Below are 14,588 nucleotides of genomic sequence, written 5' to 3'. Positions count from 1 at the left end.
ACAAGCGAGCTCTATGATAAGACAGATACTAACTAAACCCCAATCTATCTATTTGCTGATGGAGAGAAGAGCGTTGCTGCTGTACAACTCAATTTATTTACACAATTTTTCAAATTTTCCCTTGGATCGTGTTAGTTCTTTTTCCTCTCTAACTTTGATTTTTTTCTTTATTTTTCCAGACTATTTTGAGCTACGTGGCGTCGAACGGATCCTTCGATTTATTGGAGCTCATTCTTCAACTGCCCGGCCTGGACCCCAACAAGCCCGACAACGAGGGCAACACGCCGTTGCATTTTGCAGCCCAAGCAGGTAAAAAAAAGGCGGGAAAAGCAAGCAATTTCTGCCGCTGGCGTAAACAAAATTTATCGCCTTTTTGCCGATAAAACATAATTCTCACTTTTTTAGCCAGTCAAGTAAATTGATTTATTTTAAAAATGGTTAGTTTTCTCGCTTAAAAAGTTTGGAAATTCTTATTCTATAATGGGTTTAAATAATGTCTGTACCTTCTTGGCCAGCTCACTTCTTGAAAAAGTCTAGCGTGGGTTTTCGCTACTAGAAGAGAATTCCTCAGAATAAAAAAGTCTTCTAAGCGAGTGTCACGAAAAATTAAGCTTTACGGATCTATAGGTCCCTAAAGTGTATCTTTTTTGGCCGCTTTTTTACTTTACGGTCGCTTTTGCAAACAAAGTCATCATCAGGGCAGCCTACTAGACACATTTAATTTACTTATTTGAGTTATTTCCACATCAGTGAAATGAAATTTAAAATAAATAACTAACAAATAATAAAAACCACTTTATACTAAGGGCTGGCAAAGGTAAGAGTACAGTGCGTTTATAAGGTACTGAACAAAGAGAGAACAGTAAACACGTTGCCAAACGTATGAAATAAACCGAGAAACTGTGCACATTGCTAAGAGACCTGGAAGGGGACATAGCAGATTTGTCGCAGTCGACCGGTCAACCCAATCAGTACCTCTGTACCTCTGTCAGTACTTAAAGTTTTAGGAAAAGGTGTACATCATGCGTTCAGCTTCACGATTTAATTACGTCTCATGATACTTTATATGTTTATTTATTAACAAATCATTGTAATTTTCCCTATAGCTTGAAAAATTTTAAGTGCAAGTTAGAAACACTTGCATTTTTGGTAAAAATAAGTGGAATTGAGTTGGTGTTCGATAGTGGTCGCGCTATTAGAACTCAAAAATCGATATCTCGAAATCTATTAGAAATAATTGATTGTAGTTTTTTTCAAAAACTTTTTTAACATTTCTGCTGTATTTTCTTCGCAGACAGTATGTGAAAATCTTTATAAATAAAAAAGTTACACCATTGGTAAAAATTGTTATGCACTAAAAGTAAATGGATGGGTTGTTTAAAATTTTTGAATTGAAAAAAAACAACCTTATCGATTTTTTTTATTTACACATATTGTAAAAGATCCGATCTTCACACTAAAAAAAAGTTTTAATACCTAAAGTGGTTCTTAAGTTATGGCTTGTTATGTGTTAAAAAGTTGAGTTTTAAATTATTGCGATTACTGACGTTTTCTCGTTATAAAAAAAATGGACACCCTAACGATATTCTTATAATTCCGTTTCAGATGTTTAGAAATATATCTAATGATTTTATCTAGTTTGATAGGGAAGTTTACTTGATAGGGAAAGGCGTACCGGCAACGCCGCAAGATCCCTATGCGATTTACTTCCACACATGTAAATACAGACCCAAAAGTAACAGTTGCCAGCACGGTATACGGGATATACTGTGATAAAAAACAGTTAAAAATATTTGTTACTTATTAATACACTTTTCATTTCGTTAATAAAATTTTGAATCTAATCTTCCAGTTTCGTCTTTATTTAGAAACATAATTGTAAAAAAAAGTGTTACCTACTTCAAAAGACACTCGCTTAAAAAATTTTAAGCGAGTTATCAACTTTACGGCCTTGGTACACAAATAACTATTAAAGTTGTTTTTTTTTTACATAATCTGGATCAAATAAAAGTCGGATTTATTGTTTACTGACTATTCGAAGTTTCAACAAATACAGGGTGTTTCAAGAAACATGTGCCATATCTCTCGTGGGGAGATTCCTCACGTAAAAATAAGATTTATTTTTCATATAAACATAGGTCCGATTCTGCTTTGTTTCGTAGCTACAGGGTGTTAAAATCTTAATAATTTTTCGATTTATTATAATTTTCTTCCAAGTACTTTTAGTGATTCGAATGAAATTTGAAGGTAAAAATTACTATAAATAGTGCATATTTTAATGCTAAAAAAGTATCGATAAATTCATCAGGAACGTGCATATGGGTTATCACTGGAATATTTAAAAAAAACATGTCCGCCTCTGACTTTTTCTTTTATTATCAAAATTGTGTAGGCCGTTTAATGTCAATTAATGTCAATCTCTTGATATTTTAATGCAAATTTATTAATTAAAATTAATAAAATAAAAATAAAATTAATAAATTATATACTTTAGCTAATTTATTATTAAATAGTATTACTAATAGTTATTATTACTATTTTCCATCCTACAGCAATTTCAAATAAAAAAATAATGGTATTTAAGATAATTACAAAAAAACTAATTTTAAAAAGTTTTAACATCCTGTAACTCTAAAGCTATGCATTTCCATACCCATGTTTATAGGAACTTTTTTCATATTTTCTGATGAGGAATCAATGAGTACTTATTTAAAACTTTCGCAAGTTAATGATGTTAAGATGTTTTAAAGGTTGCTATTAGACTTGGATCAAAGCAAACTAATAAAATTGTGTTTATCTCATCAAGAAGGCCAAAATCGACAAAATATTAAGATACAACTTTTAATCGGCATTAAACTGCTTACACTATTTCGCTAACAAGAGAAAAAAAAGTCAGTGGCGTACATGCTTTTTTTAGAAAAATATTCCAGTGATAACCCATATGCAAGTCCCTGGTGAATATGTCGACACTTTTCTAGCTTTAAAATATGTCGCTTTTATAGTAACTTTTACCCCCAAAATTTCTTTCGAAACGCTAAAAGTACTTCGAAGAAAATTATAATAAATCGAAAAAATATTAAGACTTTAACACCCTGTAGCTACGAAACAAAGCAGAGTCGGACCTATGTTGAAATGAAAAATAAGTCTTATTTTTACGTGAGGAAGCTGTCAACGAGAGATGGCACATGTTTTTTGAATCATCCTGTATATTGTCTTACTCAGAACTACACTAAATTAAAACAGGTGACCAAAATTTGGACTTTTACATTGCTCTATCTATATAAATTATTTTCAGCATTACGGTGTTGCCCCGTGTTGCCTCTTCACACTAAAAGTGGTAGCATCTATCTTATTTTACAAGGCACTAAACACCGAAGGGTGCCATTTAAAAATCAAAAGTTATAATCATTTCCGGTGGAACAGGAAGTGACTCAAAACAATTAAATACGTCAATCAATTCTAAATTATGTCCTATACTCACACCATATACCACTGTCGTTTTTTTATATAAAAAATAAAAAAAGTTATAGATGTGAGCCACTTTTGAGAAACACCTGGTCTAAAATTTTAATGGTTTTCACCTTTGCCTATTTGTAGAACGGTTGGGTTTACTGATTGCTAGGGATAAAACTTCGGAAATTCATTTACATATCGTTTAACTAAATGGTAAATAAATAACTCACCTTTGGGTAAATGTATAATTTGACCAGAAAGCGGAAAATTTCTTCGTATATTTATGTTAAAATATCTGGAATATTTATATACCTATAAACCGAAATACGAGACATTTTTACTAGAACATTTATGTTCATTACAATGTCCATTACATATGTATCGAGTAAAAATATTAGAGAAAAAAACAAAAAAAAAACGTGTTGTTCTTGGTTGGCATATCGATAATAATTTCAGAAAATAGTATTTTAGTATGTAAAACGTATAATGAAGTTTATTAATATTCACACATTACTAAAAATATTTAAATGGAGTATCTAAATGAAAAGATTATGTTGTTTACCCAGATAGCTTTATGAGGTGTAAAAGTGTATACAATTTCAGGAAAGATGGAGAGATTTAAGTTGAAAATATGCCTGTTTATTCCAGTAGCGTAAATTTCGAGAATCGGCTTCTATGATTTACAAATAATTTACTTTAAGTAAGTTTTCACGCACAACTTTCTGATCGGTATTTTGATATGAAATTGAAGAAATCAAATAAACATTTGACTTTCTAATAATTATATAAAATACCAACTTTGTACCATATACAGTATGATCCATATTGCGGGTTTTACTACAGCAAGCTATTTGCATCATAACTTGAATTATTAGAGGGGTTATTTTTTAAAATTAGGTAATTTGACATAAACTCTGAATCAGGAAAGAATACGATTGCATAATCATATTATTTTGTAGTAAAGACAATCGATTTACCATTTCAAATGTGTTAGAAAGAGTGATTAAGAGCCCTAATAACATGACCCAACTTCAATATGTCATCGGTCGTAACCTCGTGACCTTATCACCGACGTACGAACATTTATATTTCGTATAATTTATGATATTATGCAATCGTCTTCTTTTCTGATTCAGAATATAGATAAGACGTCAGTAGTAATATTTGGTGTAAAAAGCCTATACGGGATTTGCCACAATAATGAATAAAAAGCAAATATAAATGGATAAAACGAATTTTGCTGCAGTAACGTAATTTGTAGTGAATTTTATATTATAGGAATAGGCGACTTCCGCGACTTCGGGCAACTTTTATATAAGAATAGTCCGCGACTTCGAGCAAGTACCTTGAGTTTATATGAACGATTCACATGGGTCGCGTATGCTCCATCCGGATGAGCTATATTGAAAAAAACATCCAAGCGGACGCTCCGCGCGTACGGTCCGCTCCATCTGAAAGCGCTGTCAGTCTCTGAAAAGCCTATATCGAATAAGTCAACAGTTAAAAGAATAAACCGGAGGTTTGAAGCTAAAGGCACTAAGGTATTAAGCAAATGGAAGTGTGAAGACAAAAATAATTGAACAGGAAGAAAACAACAATGACTTGAATATTATTCATGTTAAAGAAAATGAAAACATTGACTCCCGTTTATTGGAGATACAGTAGGAAAAGATCACAGGATCTTTCGCCGAACGAATTCTTCTTGTGGAGCACACCCCAATAACCGTATTTATGGTCGTATTGAATACAGAAATTTAGATGGACTGAAAACTAGTGATGGAAAAAACCGATTAATTTCAATAATCGAGTACTCGAGGAGGTTCAAGCGATTGCAACAACCGAGTGATCGCTCGAGCGAAATATCACTTGTATTTAAAAATACGGTTTTTTACCCGTCGCTTGTAACTGTAAGTTGCGTTCGCAGGGCACATATTTTATCTGTTATGAATGGGAAATGGCAAGTAGCAAGCAACGGGCAATTCGCTTGATCGCTTGATTTAGTTTATTTCAAAGCATTGTCAATGTAGGTCGTAAAATTTTGTCCCTCAGATACGCAACGGATAAATGTATATACGGCGTCGTATAAATTTGCTATCTGCAATGTATGTAGAAAATTCGCTCGGCTTTATATCGAGTATGTCACATTAAAATCGGATTTCAATTTATTTCATTCTAGGATCGCTTGCGTTCGTCGCTTGGTGCTCGCCACTTGCATCGCTCGTTCATAATCGAGCGATGTCGGTTATTATTTCAATAATCGAATACTTGAGCGAATTTTCGCTCGAATTATCCCATCATTACTGAAAATGACACCGTGGAATGCTAAAGATTCTTCCCTTAACAGTTTTGTATTGTGAGGCGTAAATTTCACAGTCATTTGGGGTATTGTTTGGCTGTGAATAAGGGATTATGTAAACAAGCACCCAGTGAGCAAAGTTTTGTCACATTTAGGGAACATTACGGAACAGTTACGTATCTGCGTTTTATTGCTTCATATCAGGCACAAGAAGGGACTAATAACGTAACAACGACGTCACCTAGAACACATTTCCCTTAAAGGAATAAAATGCTCATTGGGCAGTATAGTTTAATAAAGTTCCTTTACTTACAAATATTTATTTTATTTGTTAAATTATTCTGGTTGTACGTGGTATGAGCGAAGCCTGCGAGTGATCGAGTAATGAACAGATGATCATTACAATTCAGAAAAAAATAACCACCATTTTCAAACTACATAAATTCTTGTAAAGAAAAAAAATATGATATCGGTATTTTAATTGTAGCTTTCTCTGGGTCGTATTATAAATTTTTAGTAATTTGAAGATAGATTTTTGCAAATAACTTTTAAATGCCTATTCCAAATAAAACGAAATTCTAGACATCGACAGTACAACTCTAACGCCTCGTCAAAAAAGTCTAATACAATTTTTGCATAAAATCATACGGGGAGATAATAGGTATTTGACCTTTTCAAAATTTACATGGGATTTCCTATGTCCCGCGTTCCGATGTACCAAACGGTATATCAATATCAAATCTAAGAATAAAATAAATATAACTTTCTTTTTTGCAGGTCAAGTAGAATGCCTGAACTGTTTAGCGAGTAGATGTAGAGGAGTGGAGATAGACGCAAGGAATAACTTAGGATTCACACCATTGATGAAGGCGGCCCTACAGGGCCGTAACAAATGTGCCAAATTGTTGTTGTTTGCAGGTAAAGCAGCTTAATTTATATTTGATGTATTGAATACCAACCAAAATATAAAAAAATAACAATTTTTAAATTGCAATATTAATTAAAACCAATAAAAATAAAAGTTGTATTTCCCAAATTTGATGAAAAATAAATCTTACTGGTTTGCTTACCGTATTTCTTAGAAAATAGAGTTTCTATTACTAACAGGGACTTTTAAAATGAGGTTGATTGATAAATTGTTTAGAAGTGCTAAAATATAAAGTAAGTGTTAAGAAAGTGTTTAAAATTTGCCTGATTTGTGGAAACATACATATGTTTTGAAAATCGCAAATATTGCTGCTATATATTGATGCGGACATACGTATTTAATATAATTTGCGCTATGTAATAACGTAATTTCCATAGTTATTTGTTTAACTAGTGCAAAAAGGGCATATCTCTTGCAAGACGCATGAGATTTGCATGCTTTTTGCACATGTTGCACACAACATTTTTTCTACTATCGAATTGAAATTCTTATTTAAATGTTTACTAAAAAAAATTACAGTAATTTACAGAATAATATTACCACTGACAATGATACTTTTTTACTAAGGTAATTGATGGACAAACTTCATTTCCAGCAATCTTTTGAATTTTATTTTGATTTCTGCTCGTGGAGGTCTCGGGTTCTTGTTTTTCACTTAAAACTCTTTTCCGGAATATTGCTGCGAGGTGTCCAGTACTGGTTAGTTGGGTATCTTCCACGATTTGACAAATTTTTATAAAAATTTACAATTTTTTTCTCTTTAGTTAAAGTCGTCATTAATAATGTCAAAGTGTTTTTAGCACTAGAGCAAAAAACAAGTTAGTTTTTGCACTAGTGTAAAAAAATTGACTTTTATTACAGTAAATAGTTTAAAAAATAGCTACTTTATGCATGATCGTAGAAGAAATACTTTTTTCTACAAACGTCAGTACAAATGTAATTTTTAACGCATGCTGTCAGTGTCTAAAATGTGACATTATGTCACTGATGGGAAAAGTCATTTACTTTTAGCACTGGTGCTAAAAGTAAGTCACGTGATTTACTTTTAACGCTGAAGCAATAATTGAAAAAAAAATAAAGTCAACGTAAAATTTATTAAATGTACAATTAGTGAAATTACAATTGGAATAAGTTATTCCATGTCGATTATATGAAAACTCGTACTGATCCTCGGACTTGCTGGGTAATAAATCAAAAGTAATTCTATTAACCGCTTCTTCAATTTCTGCTGGGAAACACTCAGTTTCTTGATCACTTTCCATCATTTTACAAGAGTTGAGACATTAGTTGACAACAAATGATCGAATGTTTGGAATCTTTCAATTACCCTAGCAACCATAAACTTCATAATTAATTTGATTTCAGAATGACATATTATGAGTTATTCATTAACGTAAAAAGTAATAATACCTTGATATATACGAGCATAAACTTGTTTGTAGAAAAAATAGTGTATGATGTGTGCTAAAAGTGATTTTATTTTGTTCGAAGGGACGGGACACTCTGCCTTCGGCGTCGTCGTGTCCCAAGCTTCTCTTCTCACCAAATAAAATACCACCTTTAGCACGTATATCATAAATAACTATTAAAAAAACATCCTACATATTCTAAAAAACTATCTTAACAAAAAATGCCCAGTTCTCACTCTCATTTGAACGGCTATTCATACGTATCAGTCAAAATCAAGAATCTCTATAAGTCTCTGGTTATAGTAATTATAACTAAATACTTCGAAATAATGGACACCTACTCCAGCATCCTTCAAGTAGAAATCTAGGCTATCGAAAGATGCGTACAATTTATCTTACATAGGAACTATCGAAAACTAGAAATAGCCATCTTATCCAATAGTCTAGCAGCATTAAAAGCGATCACATAGTAACCATCAATTCGAAGTTGGTCAATGAATATCTAGAGAAGCTAAACAAATTAGGCAAAGAAAATTATTTTAAAAATTACATATTTATAAATAGCATGTAGTATTTAATTTACTATCCGTAAAGACCTATAAAAAGGTGTTATGTATCACAGAAAAAAAAGCATAAATCTTTTTTTTATAATCTGTTTGAAATATCTCACACGTGGGACGGTTAACATGCTCCAATCTATTTAAAATCCTCTTTTCACACAAATACCCTATCACGATATTTCGAAAAAATAACACTAGGTCATGTTATAAAGTTTAATGGAACAAATTTTAACCATAAGCTATTTATTGTGTAAAAAATAATATACAGGGTGGGCCACTGAAAACTTACAATGGCTATAATTTTTAAACCAAAAAAGATATCAAAAAAACAAAAAATACTGTTTCTGTAATATCGAGGGGGAATACATATGACGTATTTTTTGAACCACCCCGACCTACCCCTAAAGCGGCACCCCTACTCACTTGAAAATCTTAAATGGCAACACCCCACTTGTGGCGCCTTTTTGGAAAGCCCATGAAAAATGCTAAACGATGATCATAAAGTTTTTAGTGTGAAATTGAGAAACTACCCCTTACACGAAAAATTAGGTGGACATTAATGAAAAAAGTGATTTTTTCAACATAAGTTACAAATTGGGACCCAGCTAAATGAGGTATTTTTCAAACCACCCCGACCGACCTCTAGGTGCTAGCCCCTCATTTCTAACCTCAAGATAGCGATACCCCACTTGTGACACCTCTTTGGAAACCGTATAAAAAATGCTGAACGACTGTCATAAAAAAAAACAAAAAAAAAATGGAACAAAAAAATTTCAAAACGTGTCAAGATCTGACTTTGACTGATTTTGATGTTGTTACAAATTTTGTTGCAAATATTATTCCTAATCTTAAATTGAAAACCGCGTTTCGCTAGCTACTGTAATTTTGGAATTACAATTTTTTAAAATTTTTAACCCCCTCCCATACCGCCTTACCAACCCCCACCCTCACCAAATACTAATGGCCAGATTCTCGGGTGCCACAGTATTTTTGTGTCAAATTTGGTTAAAATCGGTTTAACGGTTTTTGAGTTATCGTGTTACAGACGGACAGAGAGACAGACACCATGAAAATATTTTGTATGTAGGTCATTTATGACCCAAATAACTAATTTTGTGTGAAATTAAAAAAAAATGTTTACCGATCTTAATAGCCTACCATACTTATTGGTATGGTCGGCTAAACAACCTGGTACAAAGAAATTTATTATAACTCTTAATGAAGGCCTCATACACTTTCAGCAAGATGGAACGGTGATTGGATAAATATTATTCAAGGCAATGGATTGGCAGAAGGGGTCCAATCGAGTAGCCGCCAAGGTCACCTGATCTCACTCCTTTAGACTTTTTCTTGTGGGGTTACACTAAATCCATAGTCTACAAGACAAAACCAGGTTCGTTGCAAGAATTGCGGCAGAGGAGAACTGAAGCATGTCGAAATATTCCGAGAGAGACTTTCCATAAAGTGAGTGAAGAATTTGAAAATCGTTTGTATTTTTGTATGGACCACAACGGCTGTCATTTTGAGCAATTGTTAAAATAAATTATCATTTTAAATTTCTTTCAAATTGTCACACCTACATTTCTTATCACTAACCAGTAATTAAGTTGAAGTCTGTATGACCATCGTTTAGCAATTTCAATTAGCTTTCCAAAGAAGTGTCACAAGTGGGCTATCGCTATCTTGAGATTAAAAGTGAGGGGGTGGCACCTATGGGTGGGTTGTGGTGGTTTGAAAAATACTTCATTTGCCTCATTTAGCTGGGTCCCAATTTGTAACTTATGCTGAAAAAATCACCTTTTTCAATAATGTCCACCTAATTTTTCGTGTAAGGGGTAGTTTTTCAATTTCACCCTAAAAACTTTACGATCATCGGTTAACATTTTTCATGGGCTTTCCAAAAAGGCGCCACAAGTGGGATGTTGCCATTTAAGATTTTCAAGTGAGTAGGGGTACCGCCTAAGGGGTAGGTCGGGGTGGTTCAAAAAATACGTCATATGTATGTATTCCCCCTCGATATTTTAACAACGGCATTTTTTATTTTTTTAATATCTTTTTTGGTTTAAAAATTATAGCCATTGTAAGTTTTCAGTGGCCCACCCTGTATAGATCATAACAAATAAACTTTTAGTCGCGTGATTAAGCTTGACCGGCACAGCGTTGACCACTTTTACATATTTTCTTTAAATGCAAATATTTCAGGAAACAAAAATAAATTAATTATAAATATATAAACAGTTATTATTTACATCAACAAAACTCACTTCCTTAACAGCACTTAAGGGACATAAAGAGCCATTACTACCGCTTTCCCGTTCAAAATATTCTGGTAAGGTTACGATGAGTTTTTTAGAACGGCTATTAAGCTACCTTGTACCACTTCCCACTAAGAGAGGTTCTAAAAAGAACAATGTTAGACTGCAAGGTCTGCTAGTAAAATTTTTTATGCTTAATGTATCACAACATAATTCATTTAAACCAAAAACTCGTAATACAAAACTAAAGTGTCAAAAAGTTGAAGTATTGAGCAATATAGAAGATTGAAAAGGACATACCAAAACGTGGTATACCGATCCTTCTAAAACCAAAGCAAAAACAGGGATAGGAGTATTTTAGCCGACAACTAAATACTCCGAACCAATGGGCACCTACTCTAGCACCCTTCAGGCATAAATTTATGCTCTCGAAAGATGCGTACAACCTATCTTAGATAACTAACGCAAATAAGAAATAGCTATCTTATCTGATCGTCAAGCAGCATTAAAAGCGATTAAATCAGTAACCATTAATTCGAAGTTGGTCAAAGAATGCCTAGAGAATCTAAACAAATTAGGCAAAGAAAATAAGGGCCTCCTACTCTGGGTCCCAGCCCACCAAGGGCTAGAAGGTAATGAAAAAGCAAACGATCTAGCTGGAAAAGTAGCAAACACTCCCCTAACTGGACCAGAACTGTTCTGCTTTCCGAGTAGAAACCAACTTAAAGCGGAACTCAAGAACCTGGAAGACTCCATCCGTAACCGGGAATGGGAATCTTCCAACAGTCTAAGACACTCGAAGAAATTTCTCAGAACTTACGACCGAGAAAAATCAAAGATTTTTCTTGATTTAAGTAAGAACAATTTTCGGATTATCACGGGGTTTTTAACAGGACACTGTCTCCTAAGTCAACACCTCAGTAGATTGAAGCTAAAAAACAACGGCTAATGCAGATTCTATGAGGACAATGGGGTAACACCAGAACACCACATCAATGAGTGCTCCGTGCCATAAACTTTGGTACGACTGATATCGGAGATGGGGAACTACCCCCTGTAAATCCTCTCATATACTGTCTTTTGTCAAAGCTTAACAGATGCTTGGTACCTGATTTGGTGAATAGACGACAGCTCCGCTCTGCTCCGCCGAAGGAATAATTCCACAGAATATACTAACGAAAAAGAAGTCCAAGTTCCTTGTAATAAATCGGTTCCATTTCCGTAACGCCATCTCTCGACAAAGCTGACATTTACAGGTTAGCCAAAGGGGTGCGGGGCCGGGGGGAATTGTAAAATACACTTTTTTATTTTAATTATTTTTATTCGCTATTTGCAATTTTATTTTTAAAACATATTATCTGAAACAATCACATAATATGTCTTACAAATAAAATTACAAACGGAAACAAAAGGAATTAAATAATCTGAATATCTACAAAGTTTATTGATAAAAAAGTTAGGCTATGCAAATTGATATATTAAGTATAACCTCTTTGGTATAATATAGTTAAACAAACATTAACAAATCAACTAAAAAAAGTACTATTACATAAAAACAGGTGATTACAATACTTCAAAATTAATTTTAACATAATATCAAAACCGAAATCTCAAACTGCAAACACAACCACACTTATCACAACAGAAATTAACACACACTTCCGCGGCAAATGTCCAAGAAAGACTGATCATTCTGATTGGTCCTGGTCCGGTCGTAGCTCACGTCGTATTGTGGGTAAGCAAAATCCCTGTCCAAAAATCTTGACTATCAGCGCCATCACCCGTCATAATTGGGAAACTTTTGCTGGAACCATTTTGAATAATTCACTTACATGGCCCTGAATAATTCAATAGAAAGCCTCGCTTTCTAGAAAGTGCTCACCCGACTACTCCCCGCACCCTCCGCATTATCCTGTCTTGAGCGGTGTCTTTTCTAGTGTAGTGCTATGCCACGTTTTTCACCAAGTGAATCTTGTCGTTTGAAAACTTTCCTTTCAGTTTTCCTCGCTCAATCACGCGAACGTGTGTCCTAGCCAACGCCTTCGGAAAAGCGGTGAGCGGCTTTACATTAAATTGTGAAAGGCCGTTCTCTGTTTTTCAAAAGGTGGCTGACTATGAAGAGCAGTAGGTGGCGTCCTCTGGTCAGTATTTTCACAAGTACTGTCGGGAGGCGTTTCCTGTGCCTAATCCATCCGTGATTGAAGGGAAAGCGTGAAAAACCTACAATTTTGACCGTGGGGTGCTGTTTTCACGTACGGTTGGATTGTGGGCTAGTGAACAAACGATAGACAAGTTTCTTCTCCGGGTTAAGATAGGGTTTAACTAGTAACTTTTTGATTTTGCGATCTTGCCACATCTGCGCTACCCGACAGCCGGCAGGACGCCGCCTGCCGTCTTCGTCCCGGTGCGCATGCGGTGCCCGATTTTCTTTTAGAAAGTAACCAGACACTGCGTAGCTGACTGAAGCGCTGTGTTAGAACCAGACGTCTTTCGAAAGTCATCCTAACTTTCGAAAGTTAACACATGCGCAATGCATTCTCCGACCGCAAATTCTAGCGTGAGACATCCAGCTATCGCCTCCATTTCAGGGCCGCGCATGCGCCCTTGGTTATAAAATAGTCTCGCGCTTGCGTAGAATCTTACTCCGCGCCATTTTGCGCGATACCCCTGAGCCAAGACTTTACGGCTGCTGTTGTGGTCCTCTTCATTAGGGCCAACTTGTTGAGGGTCTTTTCGGGTGTGGAATTAATGTACACTGTTGTTTTTTAATATAACTTAACTTTAATTATGATAAACTAATTACAATAGTTACCCTGAGGGAAACTGTGAAAAATAATAACGTGTTGAAGAGTAAAAAGAGAGTTGAAGAGCAAAAGCAAAAGAGTGTTCAGCAAAAAGAAGTATGTGACTGAAACAGGGTTTTAGCAAAAAGAGTGTGAGGGTTTTTTTTTTTTTTCGTTTGTTAAAAAGAGTGTGAGGGCCTGTCTTGCAGTTCCTTAAATAGTATTTAAGCTACAGAAATGCCAGAGGCGTACAGTACAATTTATATATCCTTAATCTAATATTCAGAGCAGTGGACGACACTGCCCTAAACTTACATTGTTCAGATAGACAGACGTCTGCGAAAGCTATATAAAATTATGATCAAAATTCCCAACAGTAATAGTTAAAGTTATCAATTAGAATTATATTGTAGGGTCGTTTATGACCTCAAAGGTATGAAGGTTTTTATTAGAGATGGGACATTCCTAAACTAATATTACAAATTTGATTAAAATGAGGACGGGATTATAACACTGCTTCCCAACCAATTTGAGTTTAATAAAGATTGTTTATATTATTTTAATTTAAATTGATTGTTTTATTTTGACTTTACCTGCACCCCTTCATACCTGGAGTCTCCATTGTTTAAAGGCTACCCGTACTGGCAAACGTGGACCTCTACCAATATAAATAACAGAGGTGGCGCACGAGAGATCTAGATTTACCACTGGGCGTCAATAAGGCTATTTTTCACAGAACCAAAGAAAAAGCCTTACAAATAACCATCCGCCCATGCATTCCACACTATTCTACATTCCACATTTTAGATCAATTCACACTTGATAACAGTCAGTAATATATCTGATCGAAACACTGTGTAAAATTTCAGAATTAAGGATAATGTCAGTTCAAGAATACAATTGT

General features: G+C 34.3%; 1 protein-coding gene across 1 annotated transcript in view; it reads left to right on the top strand.

The window, feature by feature from the left end:
* The window catches only part of LOC115875522 (ankyrin repeat domain-containing protein 33B-like), a 185,134-nt gene that overhangs the window by 135,134 nt on the left and 35,412 nt on the right, over positions 1-14,588 (top strand). Inside the window, exons 6-7 of the mRNA XM_030891001.1 lie at positions 180-309; positions 6,527-6,667. Of these exons, the coding sequence (XP_030746861.1) occupies positions 180-309; positions 6,527-6,667 (271 nt within the window). The remainder of the gene's footprint in view (positions 1-179; positions 310-6,526; positions 6,668-14,588) is intronic.

The sequence above is a fragment of the Sitophilus oryzae genome, unplaced genomic scaffold (assembly GCF_002938485.1).
Source record: "Sitophilus oryzae breed Bouriz unplaced genomic scaffold, Soryzae_2.0 scaffold_1389_pilon_pilon, whole genome shotgun sequence".
Lineage (NCBI taxonomy): Eukaryota > Metazoa > Arthropoda > Insecta > Coleoptera > Curculionidae > Sitophilus > Sitophilus oryzae.
The sequence above is the reverse complement of the archived record's forward strand: the minus strand, read 5'-3'. Positions and strand labels throughout refer to the sequence as shown.